The 24,885-nt window shown below is 54.3% G+C and overlaps 1 protein-coding gene across 5 annotated transcripts; it reads left to right on the forward strand.

Annotated features, from left to right (window-relative positions):
• The first annotated feature begins 1,844 nt into the window (after nucleotides 1-1,844).
• Nucleotides 1,845-24,635, forward strand: SETD1A (SET domain containing 1A, histone lysine methyltransferase). 5 transcript variants are annotated; one of them, XM_059897439.1, is made up of 19 exons: nucleotides 1,845-2,202; nucleotides 2,985-3,149; nucleotides 3,365-3,460; nucleotides 5,229-5,499; nucleotides 6,806-6,927; nucleotides 7,160-7,389; nucleotides 7,674-8,523; nucleotides 8,672-9,457; nucleotides 9,980-10,156; nucleotides 10,291-10,378; nucleotides 11,091-11,248; nucleotides 11,405-11,489; nucleotides 13,603-13,944; nucleotides 19,918-20,946; nucleotides 21,368-21,540; nucleotides 21,633-21,743; nucleotides 21,934-22,053; nucleotides 23,596-23,733; nucleotides 23,817-24,635. In XM_059897439.1, exons 2-19 carry the CDS (start codon nucleotides 3,000-3,002, stop codon nucleotides 23,988-23,990), a joined length of 5,100 nt encoding a protein of 1,699 aa, XP_059753422.1. In that variant the 5' UTR covers nucleotides 1,845-2,202; nucleotides 2,985-2,999; the 3' UTR covers nucleotides 23,991-24,635. The 5 variants fall into 5 exon arrangements, with proteins under 5 accessions (XP_059753422.1, XP_059753421.1, XP_059753424.1 ...); XM_059897438.1 differs by lacking the exon at nucleotides 1,845-2,202 and adding an exon at nucleotides 2,320-2,407; XM_059897441.1 differs by lacking the exon at nucleotides 1,845-2,202 and adding an exon at nucleotides 2,320-2,407 and having other exon boundaries at nucleotides 13,657-13,944.
• Nucleotides 24,636-24,885: the final 250 nt, after the last annotated feature.

The raw sequence follows: 24,885 nt of genomic DNA on the forward strand, positions 1-24,885 counted from the left end.
TTGATGCACCTAGTTTTGTATAATAAATTGTGTTTCACACATGTCCCTGTGGCTGTGAATGGGGTGAAGGGGAGGACTTGTCGGGAACAGCTGACTTGTTCTTAAGAATCAAGTGGAGGCAAGTGTCCCTGGGGGCAGGGCAGGGGTGGAGGAGAGGAGGTTCCAGGTATGACCCCCTTGTGGTGCTGACAGGGGCCAGTAGCTTCTGAATGTGGAGACTGAGTTATTCTAAGGCTAAAGGCTTTTGCACTCTTGTTACTGAGCCCAGGGTCTCTTATATCGTCCATTGAGGATTTAGTATAAGTTTCTTTTAGCGTAAGTTTCTTTCTTGAGTGACTACTACATACTAGGGGCTTCTCATAGGTAGTCTTATTTAGCCTACTTAACTTATTTAAAAATCACCTCAAGCGGCAAGTCTTTATCATTACCGTTTCAGAGGTAAGGAAGCTTCAGCCTAAGAAGGCTGAGGATCTTGCCCAAAGCCACCCAGCTAGTCAGTGAAAACTTGGACTACTTTTACCATCCCATGGGGAATGGTTTTATTTAAGAAAAGGAACCAATATCTTTCAACTGGGACAAGAGAAAGGAATCTGATCTCATCACCCATGTTTCCATTATAAATTTAATTTTTCAGCCTCATTTTCCTCAAATTTGTAAAGGGTCCTAATCCTCTCCCAGAAGGATTCTTTTGGTGAGACTATGGACAAATCTCTTTCTCTGTTCCATAAAATTGTGAATTTGCATGAACCAGGCCTCAAGGGCCTTTCCCACAGTTTTAATGCCTACAATAGTTCCGCATGACAGTATTTAACATCCATTTTCAGAGAAAGAATCTGAAGCTTTAAGAGGTGGTTAATGACTCGCCCAAGGTCATACAGTACTGAGAGAAGTCTGGAACCTAGAGCATCCTCAGCACAGGCAGTGCCTGGGAGTGCCATTACCCTGAGACCTAGATGCCTGCATCCAAGCCTAAGAAAAACGGTGCCCAGGATCAGGGCGACCTCAGCCCCAGGGTCCGAGGTTTAAGCCCGGGCTGGTGCTGCCCTCGAGCGGCGGGACTGCGTAAGCGAAGGGGGGCGGGGGGCAGAGGGTTGCACAGCTGAAAACGGCAGGCACTGGGACCACGACGCCCGGGGAATCGACCAACCCACCCAAGTTCAAGTACGACCTAGTTTATCGTTTCTTACAGGACCGGTTCAAGGTCCTTTAGGGCCCACCGGCCTTATTACATAACTTTGAGACAAAGATTTAATCATTAATGGCGTGCCAGTACGGGCAAAATGCGGCACCTTCTGAAGGCCTCAGTATCCCCATCTGTCAAATGGGCATCTTAAACAGCTAGCGGCCCAAGGAGGCTAACGGGAGGAAAACGCTCCCTGCATTACGTGCGGCGCCAAACAGCCTGAGTCACCGTTGCTGGTAGTATTTTTCCACCTCCCGGGCGCCGCTCCCAGCCCACCCCGGTTTCGGAGGGTCCTACAGGAAGCGCCCCCGCGACGCCCGGCTCCACACGCTGACCACGCCCTCTGCGCGCGGCGCCTTGGCCCCGCCCACGAAGGAATTCGCAGATTCGCTAGGCCGGCTCCTCCTCAGAATTATTCGGGCCTCTCTATACTCGGCTGAAAATCCTCATCGGACTCTGTAGCCATTTCTCCCAGGTCAGAACTGAGCAGTCCTCTGAGTTGTGCTAGTAAGGAAGATCCAGGAAAAGTGGCCCACTCTGCCAACAGGGCTTGGCTAACCACGGCATTATTTTCTTGACTCCACCAAGGCGGTTAAAGGGAGGCAACAGCTGAGGCCAGGACTTGTGGCGAATCTGCAGCCTCCCAGACCTTTGGCCGCATGAGGAAGCGGCAGGTTAGAAGAGCAAAGGAGCGCGCATCCTGTCTACTGATTCGCCCCGCCCGCCTGACGAATCTGCGCCTGTTCAACGCGCCACTCAAATCTCCCCAGCTCTGGCTGGCCTCCTCCCCTCCGCCCCGCCCCCTTATCCTCAGGGATTAGTCGCTGCTTTCGTCGCCGCCGATTCGTCAAGGACCCCAGGCCAGAGCAGCTGGATAGCCGTGGTGAAGCCCACTCTCCGGGGGATGCGGCCAATCTCCAGGCTCCCTGGGCCGCAACTCTTGAGCCTTACAGCGCGCTGGCCGAGGCGAAGCCGCTGTCCTCGGCCCCGTGGGTCTCCCGGCGGCGCCCGTGGCGAAAGTGCGAATATAGAAGCTGTGCCCGCTGGGCCTCGCGCAGGTGGCGGTGGTGTTTGGTGCGCGCGCCGGGGAGGTGGTGGTGGGGGGGCGCCGCCACCGCCACCGCTGCGGGGCCGGGTCTCGCGCTGTCGCCGCCGCCGCCACCGCCTCGCGCCGCTAAGGTGCCGCGCGGGGTGGGGGGAGGGGGAGCCGCTCGCCGCTCGCGGGTGAGTGGGGCCGCGCCGCGCGTGCGCGGAGGTGGGGGGGCAGAACGCGCCGGGGCGGGAGAAGAGGGCAGCGGCGCGCGTTCCCCCACCCCCCGCCCAGATTCGGGGCCGAAGCCGGGTCTCGGGCTCGGTCTCGCGGTGTTTCCAACGCCCCGAAGAGGTGCCACCTCTTGGCCAGAGGATCGGGGCGCGGGGACGGGAGCCGGTGTGTGGGAGCGGGAGCCGGGCTTGGCCTGGGCCGCTGGCCGGTGAGGAGGCGGGAGGGGGCGGGGCCTGCCAGGGGGCGGGGGAGGGGTCTTGTGCCGAGGCCAAGTGGGGCGCGCGCTAGGGAGAGCGGGAAGGTAAGGGGGCGCGAGATGGGCCTGGGGCCTTGAGGAGAGAGTTGGGAGGTGGAGAGAGAATGGGGTGTTGCGGTGAAAGAAGGTACTTGGGAGAAAATCTGGGGGAGCCTCGGGTCATGGTGAGGTGTGGAAACTGGGGTGATGAGGGTACCTGGAGTCGGGGCTAGTCGGTGAGGGGCAGCAAGGGAGGCAGGCCTAAGTCCTGAGCCCTCTTGCGTATTCCTCTTTCCTGACAGTGTAAATGAGCAAAGATGGATCAGGAAGGTGGGGGAGATGGGCAGAAGGCCCCGAGCTTCCAGTGGAGGAACTACAAGCTCATCGTGGATCCTGCCTTGGACCCTGCCCTGCGCAGGCCTTCTCAAAAGGTGTACCGATACGATGGAATCCACTTCAGTGTCAACGTGAGTGCCCCAGGCTTTTCCTTACCATCTAGGGAACTCAAGCCCCGTTCTCTGTTACCTCTGTTCAGCACCTAGAACTCCCATACCCATAGCCTGCCTTCTTTAAAGCGGGCAGCCAGCACCCAGCTCTTTTGCATATGGGTCTTCAAATGGGCTCTAGAGCTCAACACTGATTTCACCTTGAGCTGTCTTTCTGTTTCTGCTTTTCTTCCTAGGACTCAAAGTATATACCAGTGGAAGACCTCCAAGACCCCCGTTGCCACGTCAGGTCCAAAAACAGAGACTTTTCCCTCCCAGTCCCTAAGTTTAAGGTACGTGTCTGCTAGTCCCCTGGTGTGGTGGCCCTTGGAGGGTGTGGAGGATCCATCCTGGTAGTCCAGTCTAAGTGTAGTGTAATAAAAGGGAGTTTTCCAATGAAAGGATCACAGCCAGATCTAATAATCTCTGAGGCTGTGAGACTGAGTTGTTCTGGACAGGAGATGTGTTTATTTTCTAGAAAGATATAGGTGAGGTGTCTCAAGCAAGGGTGTTAACTTTCTGAAGGATGAAGACAGGTCTAGCTGCTACACCTGTCACTGTGTACTTGTAGACAGCGCGTAGCAAAACAGTGCCCTGTGTGTCGCTGCAGTTTCTCAGTTAAGGGGAGTGACAACACCAGGGACTCCACCCCTGGAGTCCTCTGTTCCTCGCCCCTTCTCCGTCTCGTTTCCTCAGAGGATTCCCATGTCCCTGTCCAGGCAGGAGACTCATCAGGCCTTGGAGCACTGGTCCTAGGAAACTGGTGGTTCTTAGTCTCCTTCGCTGATTCTTTATTATTATTCCTTTTTAAATAAGTCACTTGTGGGATTCTCTCATCCCACTTTTTTCCCTTTGTGCACTTGTCCTGGACAATCTCTTTCCCACCCACAACTTTGACTATCACTGAAATGTTGATGACTTCCAAATCTCTGATCCCAGCCAAGATCAGTCTCTTGAACCCCAGACTTATACGCTTGGTGGAGGGACAGCTCCATCTGGAGGCCCCACAGAAACCTCAAGCTCAAGAGATGTAAAACAATGATCTTCACCCCCTTAGTCCTGCTCTTCTTTCTACTCTCCTTTTACTGATGACTGGCAACACTATCTACTCAGCTGCACAAGCTAGAAACCTGGGAGTCATCTTATGATTCTTCTGTCCTTAATGTGTCACCAAGTCGTGCTGACTCTTTTTTCTGAACACGTCTCTTTTTACCTTAATTTTTCTATTTCTGTTGCCACTCCTTTAATACAGACTCGTATTCATTTCCCCTGGTTTCCTCGTCTCCGTTCTCTTCTCCATTTTATTGCTGTTATTTGTCTCTGGTTTTACTGTTCTTTTATTTTACTTTTGCTGCCAAGTCCACGTTTTTTGTGCATTGGTGTGTATGATTATTCATCTGGCTAAGCCTCATCTCCTGCCTCGATACTGCATGCCTGTGTTCCGTCCTACCACACACTTTGCAGTTTCTAGGCAATGTCATGTTATTTTATAGTTCTCTGCCCTGCAGGTCCTGTCATTTTGGTGAACTCCGGTTTATCCGAAAAGCCCAGTTTGAATGGCACCATCTTTATGAATTCTTTCCTGCCTCCACTCTGAACAAAGGTTTCCTTCTCTGGGCTCCCAAACACCTTGTCTCCACCTTTGCTGACACTTGTTTTGTCATGTTGCGATTGTGTGTGTCTGTGTTGTCTACTTTTCTGAATAGGAATCTCTTTTTTTCACATCTTTGTATTCCTAGTGCCCAGTCCTTGGTAATGACTTAGTAAGAGCTGAACTGGTGAATTATTTCTATATAACTAGTTATTTCCATGGAGGTTTAGTTTTCAGTGTGTGCGTTTCTTTTCCTGGTTCTTGTCATTATTCTGTGGTGAGAAGAATTCAGGGAAGAGATGGGTCAAGACTGATGTATCCCTTGTTGGGACCCCCTTCCCCGTTCCCTTGCCTCGTAGTTTCCCAGTTTTATCTCTCTTGGCCTCATGGATCTCGCTAAAATTTCCCAAAGGGCAAAGGAGCAGTGGTCAGTATTTAGATGCTGGACTTAACTACTGTCCTTTCCACAGCTGGATGAATTCTATATCGGACAGATCCCGCTGAAAGAAGTGACTTTCGCAAGACTGAATGACAACGTGCGGGAGACCTTCCTGAAGGACATGTGCCGAAAGTATGGCGAGGTGGAAGAGGTAGAGATCCTTCTTCACCCCCGTACTCGCAAGCACCTGGGCCTAGCCCGTGTGCTCTTCACCAGCACTCGGGGAGCCAAGGAAACAGTCAAAAACCTCCACCTTACCTCCGTCATGGGCAACATCATCCATGCCCAGCTTGACATCAAAGGTGAGTTCTCCGTTGCCTGCTGCCCACGGTTGGGCTCTGGCAGAGATGGTACACGCAAATGCCTATTGGGGCCAGGCAGGTGATCAGGTTCATGATTTCTCATCTGAAACCTTTGGGCCAGGTGTGTTTCTGACATCAGAATTTTACAGAGAGTTTATGGTACAGATACGGGTTTTGTTTTGTTTTGTTCTTTTAATGTTTATTTATTTATTTACTTACTTATTTATTCATTTTGGCTACTGCCGGGTCTTAGTTACAGCACGTGGGATCTTCCTTGCAGCATGCGGGATCTTTAGTTGCGGCATGGCGGGCTCTTAGTTGCAGCATGCGGGATCTAGTTCCCTGACCACGGATCGAACCCGGGCCCCCTGCACTGGGAGCGTGGAGTCTTAACCACTGGACCACCAAAGAAGTCCCCAGATACGGTTTTTTGTGTATTGTCTTTGGCAGGGTTGGGGCAGCACCCTTTAGTCTAATGTATGACTGTATTTGCAAGAAAATGTATGAAGGGTCACACTAGGTAGGATGAATAAGAACTATAGTAAATAGCCTGATGTCAGGTTTTGACACCAAATTCTAAAAACACGAGGTTTTGAAATTTTGGATTGAGAATTAGGGATCTGTATAGGTGAGTGAAGCAGTCTGGGCTTCTGTGCTAAGGAGCAGTAGGGAGGGGTGGGGACTGTGGCATACTAGTGGCATCGGAAGGAGGCAGCTGTTAGTTGGCATTAGCCAGTTTGTAGGTGGGAATGAGGACTAACATAGATAGTTTTTCTTAAAGCCAGAAATCTAGGTTCTTGTGTGAAATCTCCTGGGTTTTAAATATTGCATTCCTCCCTTACCCTTGCCAATAGTTTAAGTGATTGTGTAGGGCAAATAAAACACAATGGTGGGCTGCGTTTAGCCTTCAGGCTGCCATTTTGCAACTTTAGTTTATAGGATGAAGAGGATGGTGGGATGTAGCATCAGACGACTGGGTTTGAATTCTAGTTTTACCACTTTGTGCAGGTTAGTTTTCTTTAAGCCTATAAAGTAAAATAGGGGTACGGATGCTTCTCTCTCCTGGTGATCATCCAACATAGTAACGCACGTTAGAAGTATTTTTGTAAACTGTGAAATGTCACCCAATACATTATCTGTAGTAGTTATTAGGTAGAGATGAGGTAGAAGGACTGAAAGCCTCAAACCCAAGACTCCAAGAAATCTTAGGAAACTTGAGGCCCGAGAAAGAAGTGTGGGGACACAAAATCAGAAAGGAGTTGTTTCCTCCATCTGACTCTGTTGGTTCCCATTTTCCTCCCTCCAGGACAACAACGAATGAAGTACTATGAACTGATAGTCAATGGCTCCTACACCCCTCAGACAGTGCCCACTGGGGGCAAGGCCCTGAGTGAGAAGTTCCAAGGCTCTGGTGCAGCCACTGAGACGGTGAGAAGCTTGTGGTTGCTTTAGCCCTAGCCACATGGGCCCGGTGCGCAGATGCCAGAAGCAGCCTTTGGGAGGTTCTGGACTTCATTGTTAAGTATAGGAAGAGCCAAGGAAAAGAGGCCTAGCTTTTTTCAAAAAGCAGGGAATTGGGGTTCTTGGTTTGGTGAAGGGCATATTGTCAAATGGTGCTTGATCTCTTTTCCTTTTTCCCTGCTCCACTCTCTCCCTCCAGACTGAATCCCGCCGCCGCTCCTCCTCCGACACAGCTGCCTTCCCAGCAGGCACTGCTGTGGTGGGCACTCCTGGCAATGGCACCCCCTGCTCCCAGGACACGAGCTTCTCCAGCAGCCGACAAGACACCCCATCTTCCTTCGGCCAGTTCACCCCTCAGTCCTCCCAAGGAACCCCCTACACGTCTCGGGGCAGCACCCCCTACTCTCAGGATTCTGCCTACTCCAGCAGGTACAGCGGAAACACCCTCTGGGACCCCCAGATTCTGGGAGCTGCCACTGGGAAGAAGAAACCTAGAGTCTCTAAGAGGGAGTTGGGAGTAATTTGCCTTAGTTTCTCTGGATCCAGCCAACAAATCCCTGTCCTCAGGGAATTTACTCTCTAGCTAGGAACCCAGTAGCGTGTAGATCTTCCTTTGGGGGCAGCATAGAGGGGTTTTGGGTACTGACAGCGGGGCATTGGGGTTGGGGCATGCGGAGCTGAACACAGCTAACCCCTCTGCATGTTTTCTCCAGCACCACTTCAGCCTCCTTCAAGCCCCGGCGGTCAGAGAACAGCTACCAAGATTCCTTCTCCCGCCGCCATTTCTCTGCGTCTTCAGCCCCCACGACCACCTCTGCAGCTGTCTCCGCCACCACTGCCGCCACCGCCGCACCCTCCTCTTCTTCCTCCTCGTTGGCCTCGTCCTCTTCATCGTCCTCTTCTTCCTCATCCTCTCATTTTCGTGGTTCTGACTCAAACTACCCAGCATATTATGAAAGCTGGAATCGCTACCAACGCCATGCTTCCTACCCACCCCGCCGGGCAACCCGGGAGGAGCCCCCTGGGGCACCTTTTGCGGAAAATACAGCTGAGCGCTTCCCACCTTCCTACACCTCCTACTTGCCCCCTGAGCCCAACCGGCCAGCTGACCAGGACTACCGGCCTCCTGCCTCAGAAGCTCCACCCCCAGAGCCTCCAGAACCTGGTGGAGGCGGGGGTGGTGGGGGGCCCAGCCCTGAGAGGGAAGAAGCTCGGACCTCCCCCCGCCCAGCCTCACCTGCCCGTTCCGGCTCTCCGGCCCCAGAGACCACCAATGAGAGTGTGCCCTTCGCTCAGCACAGCAGCCTGGATTCCCGCATTGAGATGTTGTTGAAGGAGCAGCGTTCCAAGTTTTCTTTCCTGGCTTCTGACACCGAGGAAGAGGAAGAGAACAGTACCACGGGCCCTGGGGCTAGGGACACAGGGAGCGAGGTTCCTTCTGGGTCAGGTCACGGGCCCTGCACACCCCCTCCAGCCCCGGCGAATTTTGAGGATGTGGCACCTACAGGGAGTGGGGAACCAGGAGCTACCCGGGAGTCACCCAAAGCCAACGGACAGAACCAGGTGAGGTTGGGCTCAGCCAGGGGAAGTCCCTGGGATCCAGGAGGCAGGGTTGGGAGAAGGAAGGGAACTAGGCAAGAGAACAGAGATTTGAGGAAAAGCCCAAGGAACAGGCAGTAGCTTTCTGTGACCGTCCTCTGCACCCCTACAGGCTTCTCCATGCTCTTCTGGAGAGGACATGGAAATCTCCGACGATGACAGGGGCGGCTCACCCCCTCCGGCCCCAACACCCCCCCAGCAACCTCCCCCTCCTCCCCCTCCTCCTCCCCCTCCCCCTCCGTACCTGGCTTCCCTTCCGCTTGCTTACCCTCCCCACCAGCCTGCTTATCTCCTCCCACCCCGACCTGATGGGCCACCGCCCCCCGAGTACCCCCCACCTCCTCCGCCACCCCCCCACATCTATGACTTTGTGAACTCCTTAGAGCTCATGGATCGACTTGGGGCTCAGTGGGGAGGGATGCCCATGTCCTTCCAGATGCAGACCCAGATGTTAACCCGGCTCCACCAACTGCGGCAGGGCAAAGGGTTGACTGCTGCCTCAGCTGGTCCCCCTGGTGGGGCTTTTGCGGAGGCCTTCCTCCCATTCCCACCCCCGCAAGAGGCAGCCTATGGCCTACCATATGCTCTGTACACGCAAGGGCAAGAAGGCCGAGGGGCATACTCCCGGGAGGCCTACCAGCTGCCTTTGCCCATGGCAGCCGAGCCCCTGCCCTCCTCCTCAGTCTCAGGAGAAGAGGCCAGGCTGCCTCCCAGGGAGGACGCAGAGCTGGCAGAGGGCAAGGCCCTGCCATCGGCAGGCACCGTGGGCCGTGTGCTGGCCACCCTAGTCCAAGAGATGAAGAGCATCATGCAGCGAGACCTCAACCGCAAGATGGTGGAGAATGTGGCCTTTGGAGCCTTTGACCAGTGGTGGGAGAGCAAGGAAGAGAAGGCCAAGGTGAGGGCCAGTGCCTGGGACTGGGGAGACCTGGGGCTCCACTGGAGGGAATAGACCTCCAGCTTCTTCAGGCTACACAGCTCAGAATAGAGAAGAGAGGTGATTGGGGCAAGTGGAGAGAGAGACTGTGGGCACTCGGTGGCACGCACAGCTGGGCCCAGGGGAGTTGTGGGGCACACAAAACAGTAGAAGAAGCAGGAGTCTGAGAGTCAGAAGAGCTTTGTCTTGGTTCCACTGCTTCCTTGTGGTGGACGAAGCCCTTAAATCTCTCTGGGCATCAATCTGCAGGGTCTCCATTTGTAGCGTGGGAATAATAGTAGCAGCTTCATAAGATTGATGGACTGAATGAGTGGACTTTCGAGAAAATGCCTGTACAGGGGCTGGTGCGAGGGAGGTGTGGCATAGATGTGTGTCAGATGGGGAAGTGAGTAGATGCATTTCTGTATTCCTGGGGCCTGGGAGTGGTTCTGAGGCAGGAGGGAGCGCCTGGGTTCTGGAGCTCGGTCCCCCTACTGCCTGCAGCCATTCCAGAATGCAGCTAAACAGCAAGCCAAGGAGGAGGATAAAGAGAAGACAAAGCTCAAAGAGCCAGGCCTGCTGTCGCTGGTAGACTGGGCCAAGAGTGGGGGCACCACCGGCATCGAAGCCTTCGCCTTTGGGTCAGGACTGCGAGGAGCCCTGCGGCTGCCTTCTTTCAAGGTACCCAGAATTGTGATCTTGCCTAGTTGCGTGGGGAGAGGGGTTGAAGGGGGGCTTCCCTTCCTTGGAGTGAGGGTGGTTGGGAACCATGAGTGTTTGGGTTTTAAAGGGCACCATCTCTTTTCATCTCCCAGGTAAAGCGAAAAGAGCCTTCGGAAATTTCAGAGGCCAGTGAGGAAAAGAGGCCCCGGCCTTCTACTCCAGCCGAGGAAGATGAAGATGGTGAGTGGGAGGTCAGGTGAAGCAGAAAGGAGAAAAACAGCTGCTTCTATTCTGATAGGAAAGCAGGAGGCAGGGATGAAGGGGTGAAGGTGTCTTGAGGGCAAGGAGCCAAGTGAAGAATTGCAACAGGTTATAGTAAAGCAGTTCTTTGAGATGTGAGAAGCTTCAGGTAGGGTTATCCCTGGATTTTAGCTGTGGTTTTTATTTCTGGTATGTTGACGTAAGTTTTCTGTATTTCACTTTTTCCCCATAAGAGAGGAATAATCGCGAGGTTAAAAGAGGTTATCTACCCAAGGTTACCATCTAATGCTTAAGCGCTCTTAACACCCTTCCTACCAGTTTGTCTAAGTCTGAGCTATAGGTTGACAGCTTCCGTGGCGGGAAACTTCCTTACTGAGTCTGATCTGCTTCCCTGGAGACCCATTGGCCTTAGTACTATTTTTTTGGGCCAGACATAACAAAATCGCCTCACTCTTCCACCCATTGCAGAAAAAGATGAAAGATAAAATGGGTGCAATGTGTTTAAAACTGTAAAATGTGAAGTAAAATGTGCAGTTTTTATGTTTCTCTGCTGAGCTTCACCTTCTTGTCTGTAAAATGAGGTGTGTGTTGTGGGACTCTGAGAAAGATCAGTGATGGTGTGTGCAGAGCTCCTTTCCCAGGGTAGGGCTACTACTGCTGATGGTAAACTGCACTACTCATCTGGGCCTAGACGCTGAGCGAGAGAAGGAGGTTGGAGAACCAGGACGTCCGGGGACCAAGCCCCCAAAACGAGATGAAGAGCGAAGCAAGACCCAGGGCAAGCACCGCAAGTCCTTTGCTCTGGACAGCGAGGGGGAGGAGGCATCCCAGGAGTCCTCGTCAGAGAAGGTGAGGAGCTGAGGCACCCGGTCCCTGCCAAGAGCCTACGTCCTGAGTTCCTGCCGCCGTAGCCAGCTTCTCTCTGGGCTGGAGCCCTGGTAGCTGTGCTTCCTGGAGGACCAGTTGTCCTTCTTCTATTAATTCCCCTTTGTCCCTTTCCTTAAGGATGAGGAGGACGAGGAGGAAGATGAGGACGATGAAGAGCGTGAAGAAGCCATGGATGCTGCGAAGGAGACAGAGGCATCAGACGGTAAGCACACACAGAGTACCGTCAAATTCTGGGGAAGGAGGGACCAGCCACCTGTCCAGCCCTTTCTGAGCCCACGTAACCTGCCTGCTGGATTGATTGGCCATCTTTCCCTTCCCCCCAAACAACTGCCTTTTAGCTCTATCCTTTGGAACCCTTGGCCCACTGTAAACAATACCCAGAACACTCCCTCCTGCTTACCTCTGAACCATGCTCTCCCCTGAAGACAACCCAGTACAGCCCATTTATTTTCCCAAGATAAGGGGGCTGCATTCTCCTGCTGCCCCACTGTGCCTTTCCCCCTTTGGGCACTGCTCTTCCGTTAAGGCCCGGCCACCGAGCTGTGCCTCCTTCTTCCCCTCGCTGCAGCTGCTGGCACCAGACACACCTCTGTTCTTCAGTTGAACACCTGTCTGTTCCTCCACATTTATTGAGGCTTGAGTACACGGTTCAGTCTCTCTTTTATTCCTTTGCTCAGAATTAGATATCGAGCCCCTCCCGTGTGCCAGACACTGTTCTAGGTGTTAGGGACATATCAACGACCAAGACACATGTGGTCCCTGCCTTTTTGGAGCTTACGATCGGTCAAGGTGGGGAGGCGGGGACTTGACATACTAGTGGACAAATAGTAGCACCTCAAGTAGAGATACTTGCTTTGAAGAAGATGAACTAGGGTAACGGGGTAGGGAGTGACAGGGTCAGGGAACAGGGGAAAGGTGGACTGTTTTACATCTGATGGTGAAGGGATGCCTCTGAGAGGTGCCATTTCAGCAGAGGCCAGAATCATGAGAACGGTGATCTGAGAGCCTCTCTCTCAGGAAAGCAGAGGGCGAGGTCATCTGCTAAGAGTGAGCGGTGCAGACCCCTACACATCCACTTGGTCACCAATTCCTGTCCGTTTTACCGCTTCAGTGTTTCTTGAATTTGTCACCTCCCTTGTTCCTGCTCTCCTGTCTTTCTCACTCAGAGTTTGCAGCAGTTTTTTTCGTTTGTTTGTTTAATTAATTAATTAATTAATTTTTGTCTGTGTTGGGTCTTCGTTGCTGCGCGCGGGCTTTCTCCAGTTGTGGCGAGCGGGCTATGCTGTGGTGGCTTCCCTTGTTGCAGAGCACGGGCTCTAGGTGTGCGGGCTTCAGTAGTTGTGGCACGTGGGCTCCAGTAGTTGTGGCTTGCGGGCTGTAGAGCGCAGGCTTAGTAGTTGTGGCGCACAGGCTTAGTTGCTCCACGGCATGTGGGATCTTCCCAGACCAGGGCTCGAACCCATGTCCCCTACATTGGCAGGCGGATTCTCAACCACTGCACCACCTGGGAAGCCTTCTGCAGCAGTTTTGACTGTTTTCCCCATTTCTGTTTCCATCCCTCTCATTTCAATCCATTTTCCAGCCTGCTCATGGAATCTTTCCTAAAATGCACACCTGACCCTGTTACTCTCCCCCATTAAGTCTCTTCCTGGCTCCCTGTCTTCCACAGGTGACTTCTCAGCCTGATGCCTTAGGCCATTTGTGATCTAGCTCCTGCTTATCTGTTCAGCTTCATCTTGCCATTCTCCAGACCCCTATTTGATTATGTTCCTCCAAGACTCTGAAATTCTTAATTTCTTAGAGCCCTTCCAATGTATTACCACTCCCAGAAGCATAGACCATATAACATTTTCTAAGCTTATTTTACCCTGGAATCCTTTTTCAGAGTCTGTTGTCCAGGCAGTGTCTATAAGACCCACTTTGGGAGAAGCTTTGGTGGTTAGGGCAAGGCTGCTTGCCAGTCTCCAGGGGCACCATCTTCTCTTACCTTTGACGTCCCCACTCAGCCCCCGCGTCTGCTGGGTGGACTCCTTGTCCTTCTTGACTTCAGCATCTCCTTCACAGGGATGCCTTCCCTGACTCGATCAACCAGGCAGAATCCAGGGCTTCCCTTTGCCTGCTCCACTAGCCCTTCATACTGAAGTTTATCACACTGTGGACAGATTGGGTGCTTCTCCAACTTCTTGAGGGTAGGAATCCCCAGCACCTAGCATGGAGCCTAACATATCCCTAGTAGTGAGTCAGTGAATGAACCCACGGCTTGACCAAGCGAGGGGTCTTCTCACCTCGCCTGATTCCCCCTTCTGGATTTCCAGGCGAGGACGACGAAAGCGATTCGTCCTCCAAATGTTCTCTGTATGCTGACTCAGATGGTGAGAATGATAGCGCATCGGACTCGGAGAGCAGCAGCTCATCCAGCTCCGCATCTTCTTCATCTTCTTCATCTTCTTCCTCATCGTCCTCCTCATCATCTGAGTCCTCCTCTGAAGAAGAAGAGGAAGAGGAGCAGCCAGCAACCATACCCTCAGCATCATCGCCCCCCAGAGATGTCCCCGTGCCCCTGTCAGCACCTGCGGAGGAGCCTGAGCCAGAAAGGGTTGCAGACTCCCCAGTCACACCTCTCCCCGAACAGGAGAAGTCTCCAGCAAGACCTGCAGGTAGGTGGTGTGGAACTGTTGTTGTAGTCTTTGTGTATGTGTGTGTCTGTCTTCATGGGAACAGTGTGGTTGACGTTTATTAATTGTATACGAGTGTGTGACTTTGTTGGAAAACATACAAAATTGGATGGAAGTCACTATCTCCTGTCACTCCTCCCTTGGAGACATTTATGGCCTAACACACTCAAACTGCACTGCCATGTACAGTTTTCAGAGTTAGACCAGGGTGTTTGGCTACTAAAGTAAAACAGAATGATCTTTTCCCAAATAAGTAAAAGAGAGGACTCCCAACTTAGTACATTTCTCCTACCAATTTTTCTTAAGCCTCTTCCTTAATGTGTAGTATATGCCTGATTAAATGGTCAAATTGGATAGATAATAACTATTAACAACATAAACTCAGAACTTAATTCTGTCTTTGCTTTCCTTTGTGGATTTGTACATTCAGTTGTTATTTTATATCACGCGTGTAATGTGTCTTGCTGAGTGAACTGTTCCTTCAGGCAATAGATACTTACTTATTGAATCCTTACAGTGGGTGCAAGGGATGTGATGGTATGCACAGTAGGCACTGTTTTCACTGTCATGAAGCTTACGGTCTATAGGGAGAGACAGTTTAATCTCTACTTAAGAGAATACTTAAGAAAATCTGTGACTACACGCTGTAAGAGCCATGAAAGAAAAGTACAGGGTACTCTGAGAACCTGGGCATATCTGTGAGGAAGTCTTCTCTGCTGAAGCACCATTAGGCTGAAATCAAGCCAAAGCAGGCAGGAGGGTGTGATTAGCATGTGCAAAGGCCCCAAGGCAGAGTAAATGGCATGTTGGAAGACAAAAAAGAAAGCTAATCTTCTGGAGAGCTGAGAGTGAGGGGGAGCTGGGGTGGCCTAAACTGGAGAGATGAGCGAGGGCTGGATCATGCAAAATGAGTAGGCCACACTAGGAATTTGGGCTTTATCTTGAGGGCAGTGGAATGCCATCAGAGGACTGACGTGGTTGTATTTGTGTTTTGAAAAGATGCAGTGCAGAGAAAACTTGGAGAGGGGCCAGAGTTCGTGCAGGGAGATTAAGAGGCTATTGCAGGAAGTAAGGCAAGCAATGGTGGTAACTTGGAGTAGGTTGCTCTTATGGTGGAATTAACTCAGTTTTCAAGTTATGCTTCAAAGATGCATGTGGCCTTCCAGAGATCTCTCTCGAACATTATTGAGAATCCGTGGTCTGAGATAGGCAGTGAGCACAGGAAGACCTCCTAGCACTGAGGCGCTCTGTTCTGGCCCAGAACCCATGAGAGAAGGAGCTGAGGTTCTGATTAATCCTAAGACGCCTCTCAGTCTCTCCGAAGTCCGTCGGTGGCAGAAGAGCCGATGGAATCGTAGGTCAGGGGGCAGCAATATCAGTACTCTTTCATTTTCAGAGTAGGAAGAAAAAGTGGGATGTGATCAGATTTGCATTTCAGAAAGATCATTCTCACGGGAGGGGGAGGGATTTAGAAGAGGTGAGGAGGGAGGTGGGGCAGCTCATGAGACGGTTTGAAAGGATGCAGGTAAGCGAAGGGCCTGAACCAAAGCCAGGGTGGTTACAGTGAGGTGCAGGGAGTGGAAGTGGGGATGAGGGTTTCAGAGAAAGTTAGAACCACTTGGTTAAACTACTTACCAGGAAAGGAAACTCGAGAACCAGAACTAGGAAGAAGGCTGACGCATTTAATTGGGGTTAAGTTTCATGTCCCTCTGGGACCTCCAAGTAGAAACAGTCAGTGGGCTGTTGGATCAATAGATCTGAAGCTATACACCTGAAACTACCACAACATTGTTAATCAACTATATTCCAACATAAAAAGTTTAAAAAAAAAAAAGATCTGAAGCTCTAGAAAACAGTAGGCTGGAAATGCGATAGGTATTTGAAAGTATGGGTGTGAATACACTTGTGTATACCTTGGAAGGATGTATGGAATGAGAGAAGGGGGCCAGAGACTTAATTGTCTTACAAGAGATAGGGGGGCAGAGTGGAGCCAGAGGAGGCTGAAAAGGAGTGATCAGAGAGGTGGGAAGGAAACCAGTGAGCTCGGGTTTTCAAAAGGAGGGAATGGCCTATATTGGAAGGCCACAAAAGGAAAAGCGTCTGTTGGATTTGTCAGTTAGGAGGTCACTGGTGACCTTATCAATTTCAGTAGCATGGCTCAAGTTAGGGGGTGTTAAGGAGTGAGGGCAGGTGATAGATAACCAGTCTTTTGGAAGGGTAAGCTACTCTTGCGAAAGAAGACAGTTGAGGGGTGGTACTTAATAATATTAGTTAATGTTAATTGAGTAGATCCCATGTGCCAGGCCTAGCACGGTTGCAAATTTCACTTTCTCATTTACTCCTCACAACATCTCTGCTACTCCCATTTTACAGGTGAGGAATTTGAGGCTTAGTGAGTTGTTCAAGGTTACCCAACTGGAATTGGAGAGACAGCAAGAAAATGCAGGGTTGGTGGAGGGTTAGCTTTTCTGAGTACATGAGACTGAAGGGACGAGGGAGCTGGTGGATGGACCAGGAGAGAGAGGAGCACTTGCTGGAGCAGCACACCTGGGGGGGGTGGACGCTCTAGGTCGGATGCAGATCTCTCCGTAAATGGGGAAGCAGGGAGTTGTGGCGTTTCAGCCGAAGGCCTCCTTTTCCTCTCTTCAGTAGGAAGGCAGGACATTTCTGAGCATGAGGGGGCATGAGTGGAGTAGAAGCCTGGAGTATGAGGAGGGTGGGGAGTGAGGATGAAAGCCAGCAACTCAGAAGCCCTGCTGAGGCTGGGGGTTGGGGTGAAGGAGGAGAGAAGGCAGGTGGTTCGGTGGATTCTGGGTTAGGGGTCTACAGGGTGGAAGTGGTGGAAGGCTGCGGAAAGTAGCATGAAAGGAGAGGACAAAGCAAGGGCCGCTGTGGTCTGTGCACAACAAAGAATGAAGTTAATTTAGGGGCAGGGTGATGGGCTAGAGGGCGGGGCAATAGAGGATGGAAAATTGAACAGGTGCAGTGGGGTGAACTGAAAGGACCTGGGGAACTGTGGTCAGAGGGTAGGGGTCAGAGTGTCACCGTCCAACGTGGAGGGGGGTGACAAGGTCGGGTGTGTGACTGGTGGAGGGTAGCTGAGGATGAGTGAATGTGAGAATCTGGCAAACAGGTGGGCTCTCAGAGTCCCTTAGGTAGATGGCAGAGGTGGAAGAGGAGAGGAAAATTAAGGCGGGTCCCTTGGCTTTTAGAGAATGGTAGGGAAAACCGAGCTACCAAGGACACAACTGGATAGAGGCCTGTGTGGCCCGATGGCAGGAGCCTAGGAGAGGGCTTGTCTGGTGGATCCCAGGGACAGGGGCCTGGACACCTTTAGGACTTGCTTTTCTTCTGTCTTCCCCTCTGATTCATCGCGCTGTCCTGCAAATGGTCTTCCTCTGCTTCTCCATTCCATCAGAGGATGTCTGCCCCCACAGACAGACTCCCTCCTGTCTTTCTTTTTTTTTAAGATTTATTTTTATTTATTTATTTATTTAGGCTGCACTGGGTCTTAGTTGCGGCACGTGGGATCTTTATTGCGGCATGCGGGATCTTTTACTTGTGGCATGCGGTCTTCTTAGTTGCAGCATGTGGACTCTTAGTTGCGGCATGTGTGTGTGATCTAGTTCCCCGACCAGGGTTCGAACCCGGGCCCCCTGCACTGGGAGTGTGGAGTCTTACCCACTGGACCACCAGGGAAGTCCCACCCCCTCCTATCTTAGAACCTTATCCTCAGGGAAGTTTCTGGTTGGGCTGGCTTGGGTCATTTAGCCATCAGTTAATGATGGCCGGGGGCAGGGAGGGAGTGGGGTAGGTCATGCCGTAGAAACAGTGGCTTCTGGGAGTTGTGTAGACTGGGCAGGTAACCTGAAAGTTGCCTCCCTAAATGATGAAAGGCCCTGCCAGCTTTCCTTCAGGACGGGGATCAAAAGGGAAATCTGTGGGAAGAAGCTGAGTTGGGGGTGGCGGGGTGGAATTTGTTCTCAAGGGCCAGGCTTCCAGAGGGCCCAGTGGGCTAGGTTGGGAGGATGGATCAGAGGAGAGGCCCGCCCCAAAGCGCTGGAGAGGAGAGGATGTGAGAGGACTCGTAGGACCTGGGGGACCGGGGACCAGCACCTGGGGCCTCACTAGCTTCAGAGCGTGGGTTACTCCTGGCTGAGAGCCCAGGGGTGTCCAGACCCTCGGGAGAGAGGAGGCTGAGGGCGTGTCGGTTGAGGCAGTGGATACATGTTGATCACTGCCTGCTTGCTCAGGCCAGGCCTGGTGCTGGCTGCCCTTTAGCTCTGTGGGTGGTAGGGCCAGACCTGTAGCCGCTGAGTCCTAGGCTAGGAGGTCCAGAGCAGTGCGGGGCAGTAGGTAAGACCCCAAACTCAACCCAGGCTGCCCTGGGATGCAGGTCTTGTTCTGTCACTTGGTAGCTGGGTGACTTTGGGCAGGTTATCAGCCTCTCTCTGCCTTGACTTTCGTATCTGTAAGAAGGCATTAATATAGTACTCACCTCATAGGGTCGTTGTGAGAATTAAATGAGTACTTACTGTATGCGAAAGACTTGGATTGGTGCTTGGCACAAAATTCTAGCTATTAATCTGCTGCAGCCAGTTTGAAGATGGCAGTTGAGAACCACCAGCCTTCTGGTTCTAAGAGGAAGATGTTACCAATGTCTGAGGAAACTGGGGAAGTCTTTACAAAGGTGGTGTCATTGAGCTGGGTCCAAAAGCTGCGTGTGGGCTTTCTGGATGGGCGAAAGGAGAGAGGCATTCCGAACAAAGGGAACCATGTGAACAAAGGGAACCATGTGAGCAAAGGGCCGGGGGCCTGAAAGGCCATGCCTGCTTGACTGGCTAAAACCTAGGATGAGAGGGCAAGTCTGTGGACCGGTCATGGGGATGGGTCAGGTCTGCAGGACAGGGTTGGGCCCTGGGGAAAGGGCTATGCATGCCTTGAGCAATGTTCAGACCCCAGCACTCAGCAGCAGGCTTGGGGGTGTCCGCAGAGGGAGGATGTGCTCCCTGTCCCTGTTAGCTGGGGAGAGACAGCACCGCCTGCTCCTCATCCTTGGGACCTCAGCTTCTTTTTTTAAATTTATTTATTTTTGGCTGCATTGGGTCCTCTTTGCTGCGCACGGGCTTTCTCTAGTTGCGGCGAGCAGAGGCTACTCTTCGTTGTGGTGCGTGGGCTTCTCATTGTGGTGGCTTCTCTTGTTGCAGAGCACGTGCTCTAGGTGCGCAGGCTTCAGTAGTTGCGGCACGCTGGCTCAGTAGTTGTGGCTCGCGGGCTCTAGAGTGCAGGCTCAGTCTTTGTGGCGCACGGGCTTAGTTGCTCCGCGGCATGTGGGATCTTGCTGGACCAGGGATTGAACCCATGACCCCTGCATTGGCAGGCGGATTCTTATCCACTGCGCCACCAGGGAAGCCCCACCCTCAGCTTCTTGAGGGGAGACTTCCTGACCCCTTTCTCACTTGGGCAGGTCCACAGTGCAATTTTATAAAATAGTTTAATAAAAAGATTGTTTCTTACATTGTATCTTTTTCACCTCACTGAACAAAGAATATTGTTTGTAGTCAAAATAATGGATGCTTTAATTCAGATCTGGACAACTGCATCCTGGTTATAAAATGCAGCTGAGAGAAAGTCGTCTGATCTCTGTGTCTAGTTTTTGGATGTGGTTCTGTCACTGCCAGTCTTGGTAAAAAGACTAGAGTCCAAGTGTTTGTTTCCTTTGAGCCCCTACCCCCGCCCTTCAGAGATCGGGCTGCACATGTGTTTCATGTGATTGTCTCCGTCGCACCAGAAGTTCTGTGAGGGCAGGAGTGTCTGTGGGGAGCTGAGGAGTGAGGGCAGCTGGGGTGTGGACTCCCCAGGGAGGCTGGCCGGGTTCTTGCCGGTAGCGAATCTGTGCTGACGGTCGGCCGAGAAGCTGACCCTCTCCCTTTCCCTGTGTGCTTCCCTCCCCAGGTTCCACGGAGGAGCTGCCCCCCAGTGTGCCCCAGCCAACCCCAGAGCCACCGGCTGGGCCCCCGGCCCCCGCCCCCCGCCCCGATGAGCGCCCCTCCTCTCCCATCCCCCTCCTGCCCCCACCCAAGAAACGCCGGAAAACCGTCTCCTTCTCTGCGGTGGAGGAGGTACCGGCCCCAGAGCCTCCCCCCGCTGCCCCACCGCAGGTCAAGTCTCCCGGCCCCGCCTCCCGCAAAGTCCCCCGGGCCGTGGAGCGGACCATTCGCAACCTGCCCCTGGACCACGCGTCTCTGGTCAAGAGTTGGCCCGAGGAGGTGTCCCGAGGAGGCCGGAGCCGGGCTGGAGGCCGATGCCGCTCCACCGAGGAAGAGGAGGCTGAGCCAGGGACAGAAGTGGACCTGGCCGTGCTGGCCGACCTGGCTCTGACCCCAGCCCGACGCGGGCTGCCCGCCCTGCCCACTGGCGACGACTCAGAGGCCACAGAGACATTGGACGAGGCGGACCGCCCGGGCCCCCTGCTCAGCCACATCCTCCTGGAGCACAACTACGCCCTGGCCGTCAAGCCGCCGCCCTCCACGCCGGCCCCTCGGCCTCTGGAGCCAGTTCCTGCCCCTGCGGCCCTCTTCAGCTCCCCGGCAGACGAGGTCCTGGAGGCCCCTGAGGTGGTGGTGGCTGAGGCAGAGGAGCCAAAGCAGCAGCAGCAGCGGCAGGAGGATGGGGAGGAGGAGGAGGAGGAGGAGTCGGAGTCGTCGGAGAGCAGCAGCAGCAGCAGCAGCGACGGCGAGGGCGCCACCCGGCGGCGCAGCCTCCGCTCCCACACGCGGCGCCGGCGGCCGCCGCCTCCCCCCCCGCCGCCCCCCACCTTCGAGCCCCGCAGCGAGTTTGAGCAGATGACCATCCTGTATGACATTTGGAACTCGGGCCTGGACTTGGAGGACATGGGCTTCCTGCGGCTCACATACGAGCGGCTGCTGCAGCAGACTAGTGGGGCTGATTGGCTTAACGACACCCACTGGGTCCATCACACCAATATCCTGAGCCCCGGAGGCTGGCCTTCTCAGGACAGGGAGGCAGGCCCGGGGGGGCGGGGGGGGGGGGCTTCCCTGCGGTCACTCAGCCAGGCACTGTCCTCCTGAGATCGTTCCTAGGGTCTGCATTGGCCTCCTTCCCTGTCCAGTTCTCTGCCACGTTCAGCTTGGGTATTTATTTCTCCCCTGGCTACCAAGCCACCATTGCTGTCTGTTTTGTGCCTCTTTTCTGCCTCCCAGAGATTTTGTGGCAGGAAAGGTGGGATCTAAGATTTATTTCTCTCCATCTTTCTGTCCTCACACTGAGTATGCTCAGGACCTCCAGCTAAGGTCTCCTTGGGCTGGGACTGCGGGGGAGAGAGGAGCGGAGCCCCAGGGATCTGGCTGGTGAGGACCCCGTTCTCTTCCTTAACACCCCGCACTCACCAACCTGAGCACTCCGAAACGCAAGCGGCGGCCCCAGGATGGGCCCCGCGAGCACCAGACAGGCTCGGCCCGCAGCGAAGGCTACTACCCCATCAGCAAGAAGGAGAAGGACAGGTACCTGGACGTGTGCCCCGTCTCGGCCCGGCAGCTGGAAGGAGCGGACACTCAGGTGAGGCTCTGCCCTGGTACCTGCCCACTGGCGGCATCTTCTTCCTGTTAGTTATCCTGTCACTTACCTCCTCCCTGGCCTGCACCTCACAGGGGACTAACCGTGTGCTTTCGGAGCGCCGTTCTGAGCAGCGGCGGCTCCTGAGTGCCATCGGCACCTCCGCCATCATGGACAGCGACCTGCTGAAGTTAAACCAGCTCAAGGTGAGGAGTGGGGACTGAGGAGGGAAGGGGCGCCACTGGAAGACAGCGTCGTGGAGCCCGCCCCCCCCGCCAGGGGTGGGCCGGCGGCGAGTGGCCAGAACACCCTCCTGCCCCGGAGGTCTGAGGAGAGGCAAGCAGCAGCTAGGTTGAGGGGGACGTCCAGCAGCACAGTCTGCCTTCTGCCCTCTAGTTTCGGAAGAAGAAGCTCCGATTCGGCCGGAGCCGGATCCATGAGTGGGGGCTCTTTGCCATGGAACCCATCGCAGCTGACGAGATGGTCATCGAATACGTGGGTCAGAACATCCGCCAGGTGAGGCCCCACGCCCAGCCCCTGACCTGACGGCAGCCTGGGCTGCCAACACGAGAACCACCTGGCCCTCGGGGTCCCTCCTGGCTCTGAGACTTAGCCAGTGAAACCTGCTTTTCTTTTTTTTCCCTTCCTTCCTTCAACAACTAGAAATGGGTACTAGTAAACTAGATGTTGATGATCCAGCAAGAAACATAAGGATGGTGTTGGGTTGATACGAAAGGGGGTGTTCAGGGAGGCAGGGGAGGTGGGAGCACAGTGATGTTTAAACCAGGGGCTGAAGGACGCTGAGCAACTCCCAGGCCCGGGTGAGGGGAAGGGTGCTCTCCACTGTAGGACGGCACATGCAGAGGCCTGGAGGCAGGATGGTCTTAGGGCAAGGAGGTCAGTATGGCCACTTGGAAAAACTAGGGCCAGTGGCAGCAGCGTGAGGCTGGAGGGGGCCGGTGGAGGCCGGACGCCGCAGAGCTTGGGAGCTACGTTAATGAGTTTGGACCGACGGTGAGAGGAGAAAAGTTGCTGCGAAGCGTTAAGCAGGAGAGGACTTTGGAGGTTAGTAAGCTCCATCTGACTGCAGCATGCAGAGAGAACTGGAGGCTGAGACGGCGGGGTGGGGCTGTTGCAGAGATCCCGGCTGAAGGCTTGGGCTAGGCAGTGGGTCCAAGGTAGCAGGAGTCTGTGGGTCCAAGGTAGCTGGCAGGACCAGGCAACGAGTTGGTTCTGGGGAATGAGGGCGAGGGCCGAGGCGAGATGGTTTCTTAGTGCTGCTTTAGCAGCTGGGAGTAGGTAGGGCTGCCAGTGAGATAGGGAGCGAGGAGGAGCGGATGTGGTCAAGATGAGCTCCTGTCAGCACGTGTGAAGTTGCAGTGACCGGGGGACATCTACCGGATGTCGCCCAGCAGTTCCACTGAGGTGGATTTGGCTGGAGATGGAAGTTTGGGAGGAGTTCCCCCAACTTAGCTGGCAGTTGAAGCCCTGGAAGAGAGTGAGTTCACCCAAGGGGAGTGTGCAGAGGGTTTATCGTCCTGTTTTCTGGGAAATGAGGTACTCCTTCTCACCCAAGAATGTGGGCCCTGGCGTGGACAGCAGCAGCCATGGGTGCCTGTTTCGGAGAGAGGGTCCTGGGAGAAGGGATGAGTAGGATTCAGTCCGTGAAACGGCCACTGTCATCTCAGGAACCGACCCAGTCCCCAGGAGTCTGGGGGCTCTCCCGTGGGCCAGGCAGACACTCCAGGAGGAGACAGTGACTGCTTCTCCTGCCCAGTGGCCAGTGCAGACTTCCCTGGGGTCCTGTGGGTGACCTTGTCATAACGGCAGCCAAAGGTATTGGGAGGTGGGGGTCCTGGAAGCAAAGTCAGGAGTCAGCGCCTTGGGGTAGCGGGTGCCAGAGGGAGAGCTGTGGATCCAGGACAGGCCAGTGCGGCTCCCGGGGTGGCAGCTGGGAGACTGTCTGGACCCCCCATCACAGGGGCCAGTGGGGTCAGGCCTAGCCCGGCAGGAAGCTGAGGGGAAGCCCCCTGATCATCGCACCCTGTCCTCTATTAGATGGTGGCCGACATGCGGGAGAAGCGCTACGTGCAAGAGGGCATTGGCAGCAGCTACCTGTTCCGGGTGGACCACGACACCATCATCGACGCCACCAAGTGTGGCAACCTGGCGAGGTTCATCAACCACTGCTGCACGGTGCGCAGGGGGCCGGGTGGGGGGGAGCGGATGGGGCAGGAGCCGAGGGGGCGGCCGTGACTCACGCTGCCCTCTTCCTATAGCCCAACTGCTATGCCAAGGTGATCACCATCGAGTCCCAGAAGAAGATCGTGATCTACTCCAAGCAGCCCATCGGCGTGGATGAGGAGATCACCTATGACTACAAGTTCCCGCTGGAGGACAACAAGATCCCGTGTCTATGTGGCACCGAGAGCTGCCGCGGCTCCCTCAACTGAGGTGGGGCAGGACTGGTGCCCTCACCCCTATTTATTCCCCTTGGTGCCCTGAGCTCCCAGCCCACCCAGCCTTAGGGGGCTCAGCAGGGCCCACATGCCCCATCTCCAAATGTGGGGTTGGGGGGCCCCGAGCCTCGCGAGGGAGCCTCAGTCCCTTGAGGCAACGTCCGCTTCCCTTCTTGCCCCTGCCCACCCACCCCGATTTTTTTTCTTTGCGGAGAAGAAGCTGTAAATGTTTTGTAGCTGCCAGCAGCTGTTTCCTGTGGAAACCTGGGGTGCCGGCCTGTACAGATCCTGTTCTTCGGGGGGCTGCATAGCCCCCTTGCTTTGTGTTAATGGGGACTTCCCCTCTGTGCCCTGCGTGCACCCCTCCCCAGTTTAGGGGTCTCTAGGGGCAGTGGCCATGTTCTCCCCCTGGGGGGGGGGGCCCTGCGCCCCCAGTCCTGGGGACTCTGTGCCTGGAACCCTGCCTCGTCTTCTGTTCGTGCCAGACCCTGTGGGTCACCCTCCCACCCTGGTGTCTGGAAGCTCCGGCTTTGCCAGGCCAGGATGGTGGGGGGCGGGCCCTTCCTGTTGGGCTGGACTGTACATATGTTAATAGCGCGAACCCAACGCCACATTTTTATAATTGTGATTAAACTTTATTGTACAAAAGTGCTTTGTCAGTATCTTTGGGGAAGAGCAGGGTGGGATGGGGGTTGAGGACAGAGGGTGGGGCAGGTTAAGACAGGGAAATAGGTGGCCTGAAGTTTGGGGTGGCTAGAGGGGCTTTCAGGCAAGATCCCAGACCTGCAGACGCAGCCACCATCACTCTGGGCCAGCAGACAGGCTGCGAGAGCCATCCAGAAATCCCCCGCCAAGGCCAGCCAGTGTGGGGCCAAGGTCAGGCCTCCCT

This window comes from Balaenoptera ricei, chromosome 15 (genome assembly GCF_028023285.1).
Source record: "Balaenoptera ricei isolate mBalRic1 chromosome 15, mBalRic1.hap2, whole genome shotgun sequence".
NCBI lineage: Eukaryota > Metazoa > Chordata > Mammalia > Artiodactyla > Balaenopteridae > Balaenoptera > Balaenoptera ricei.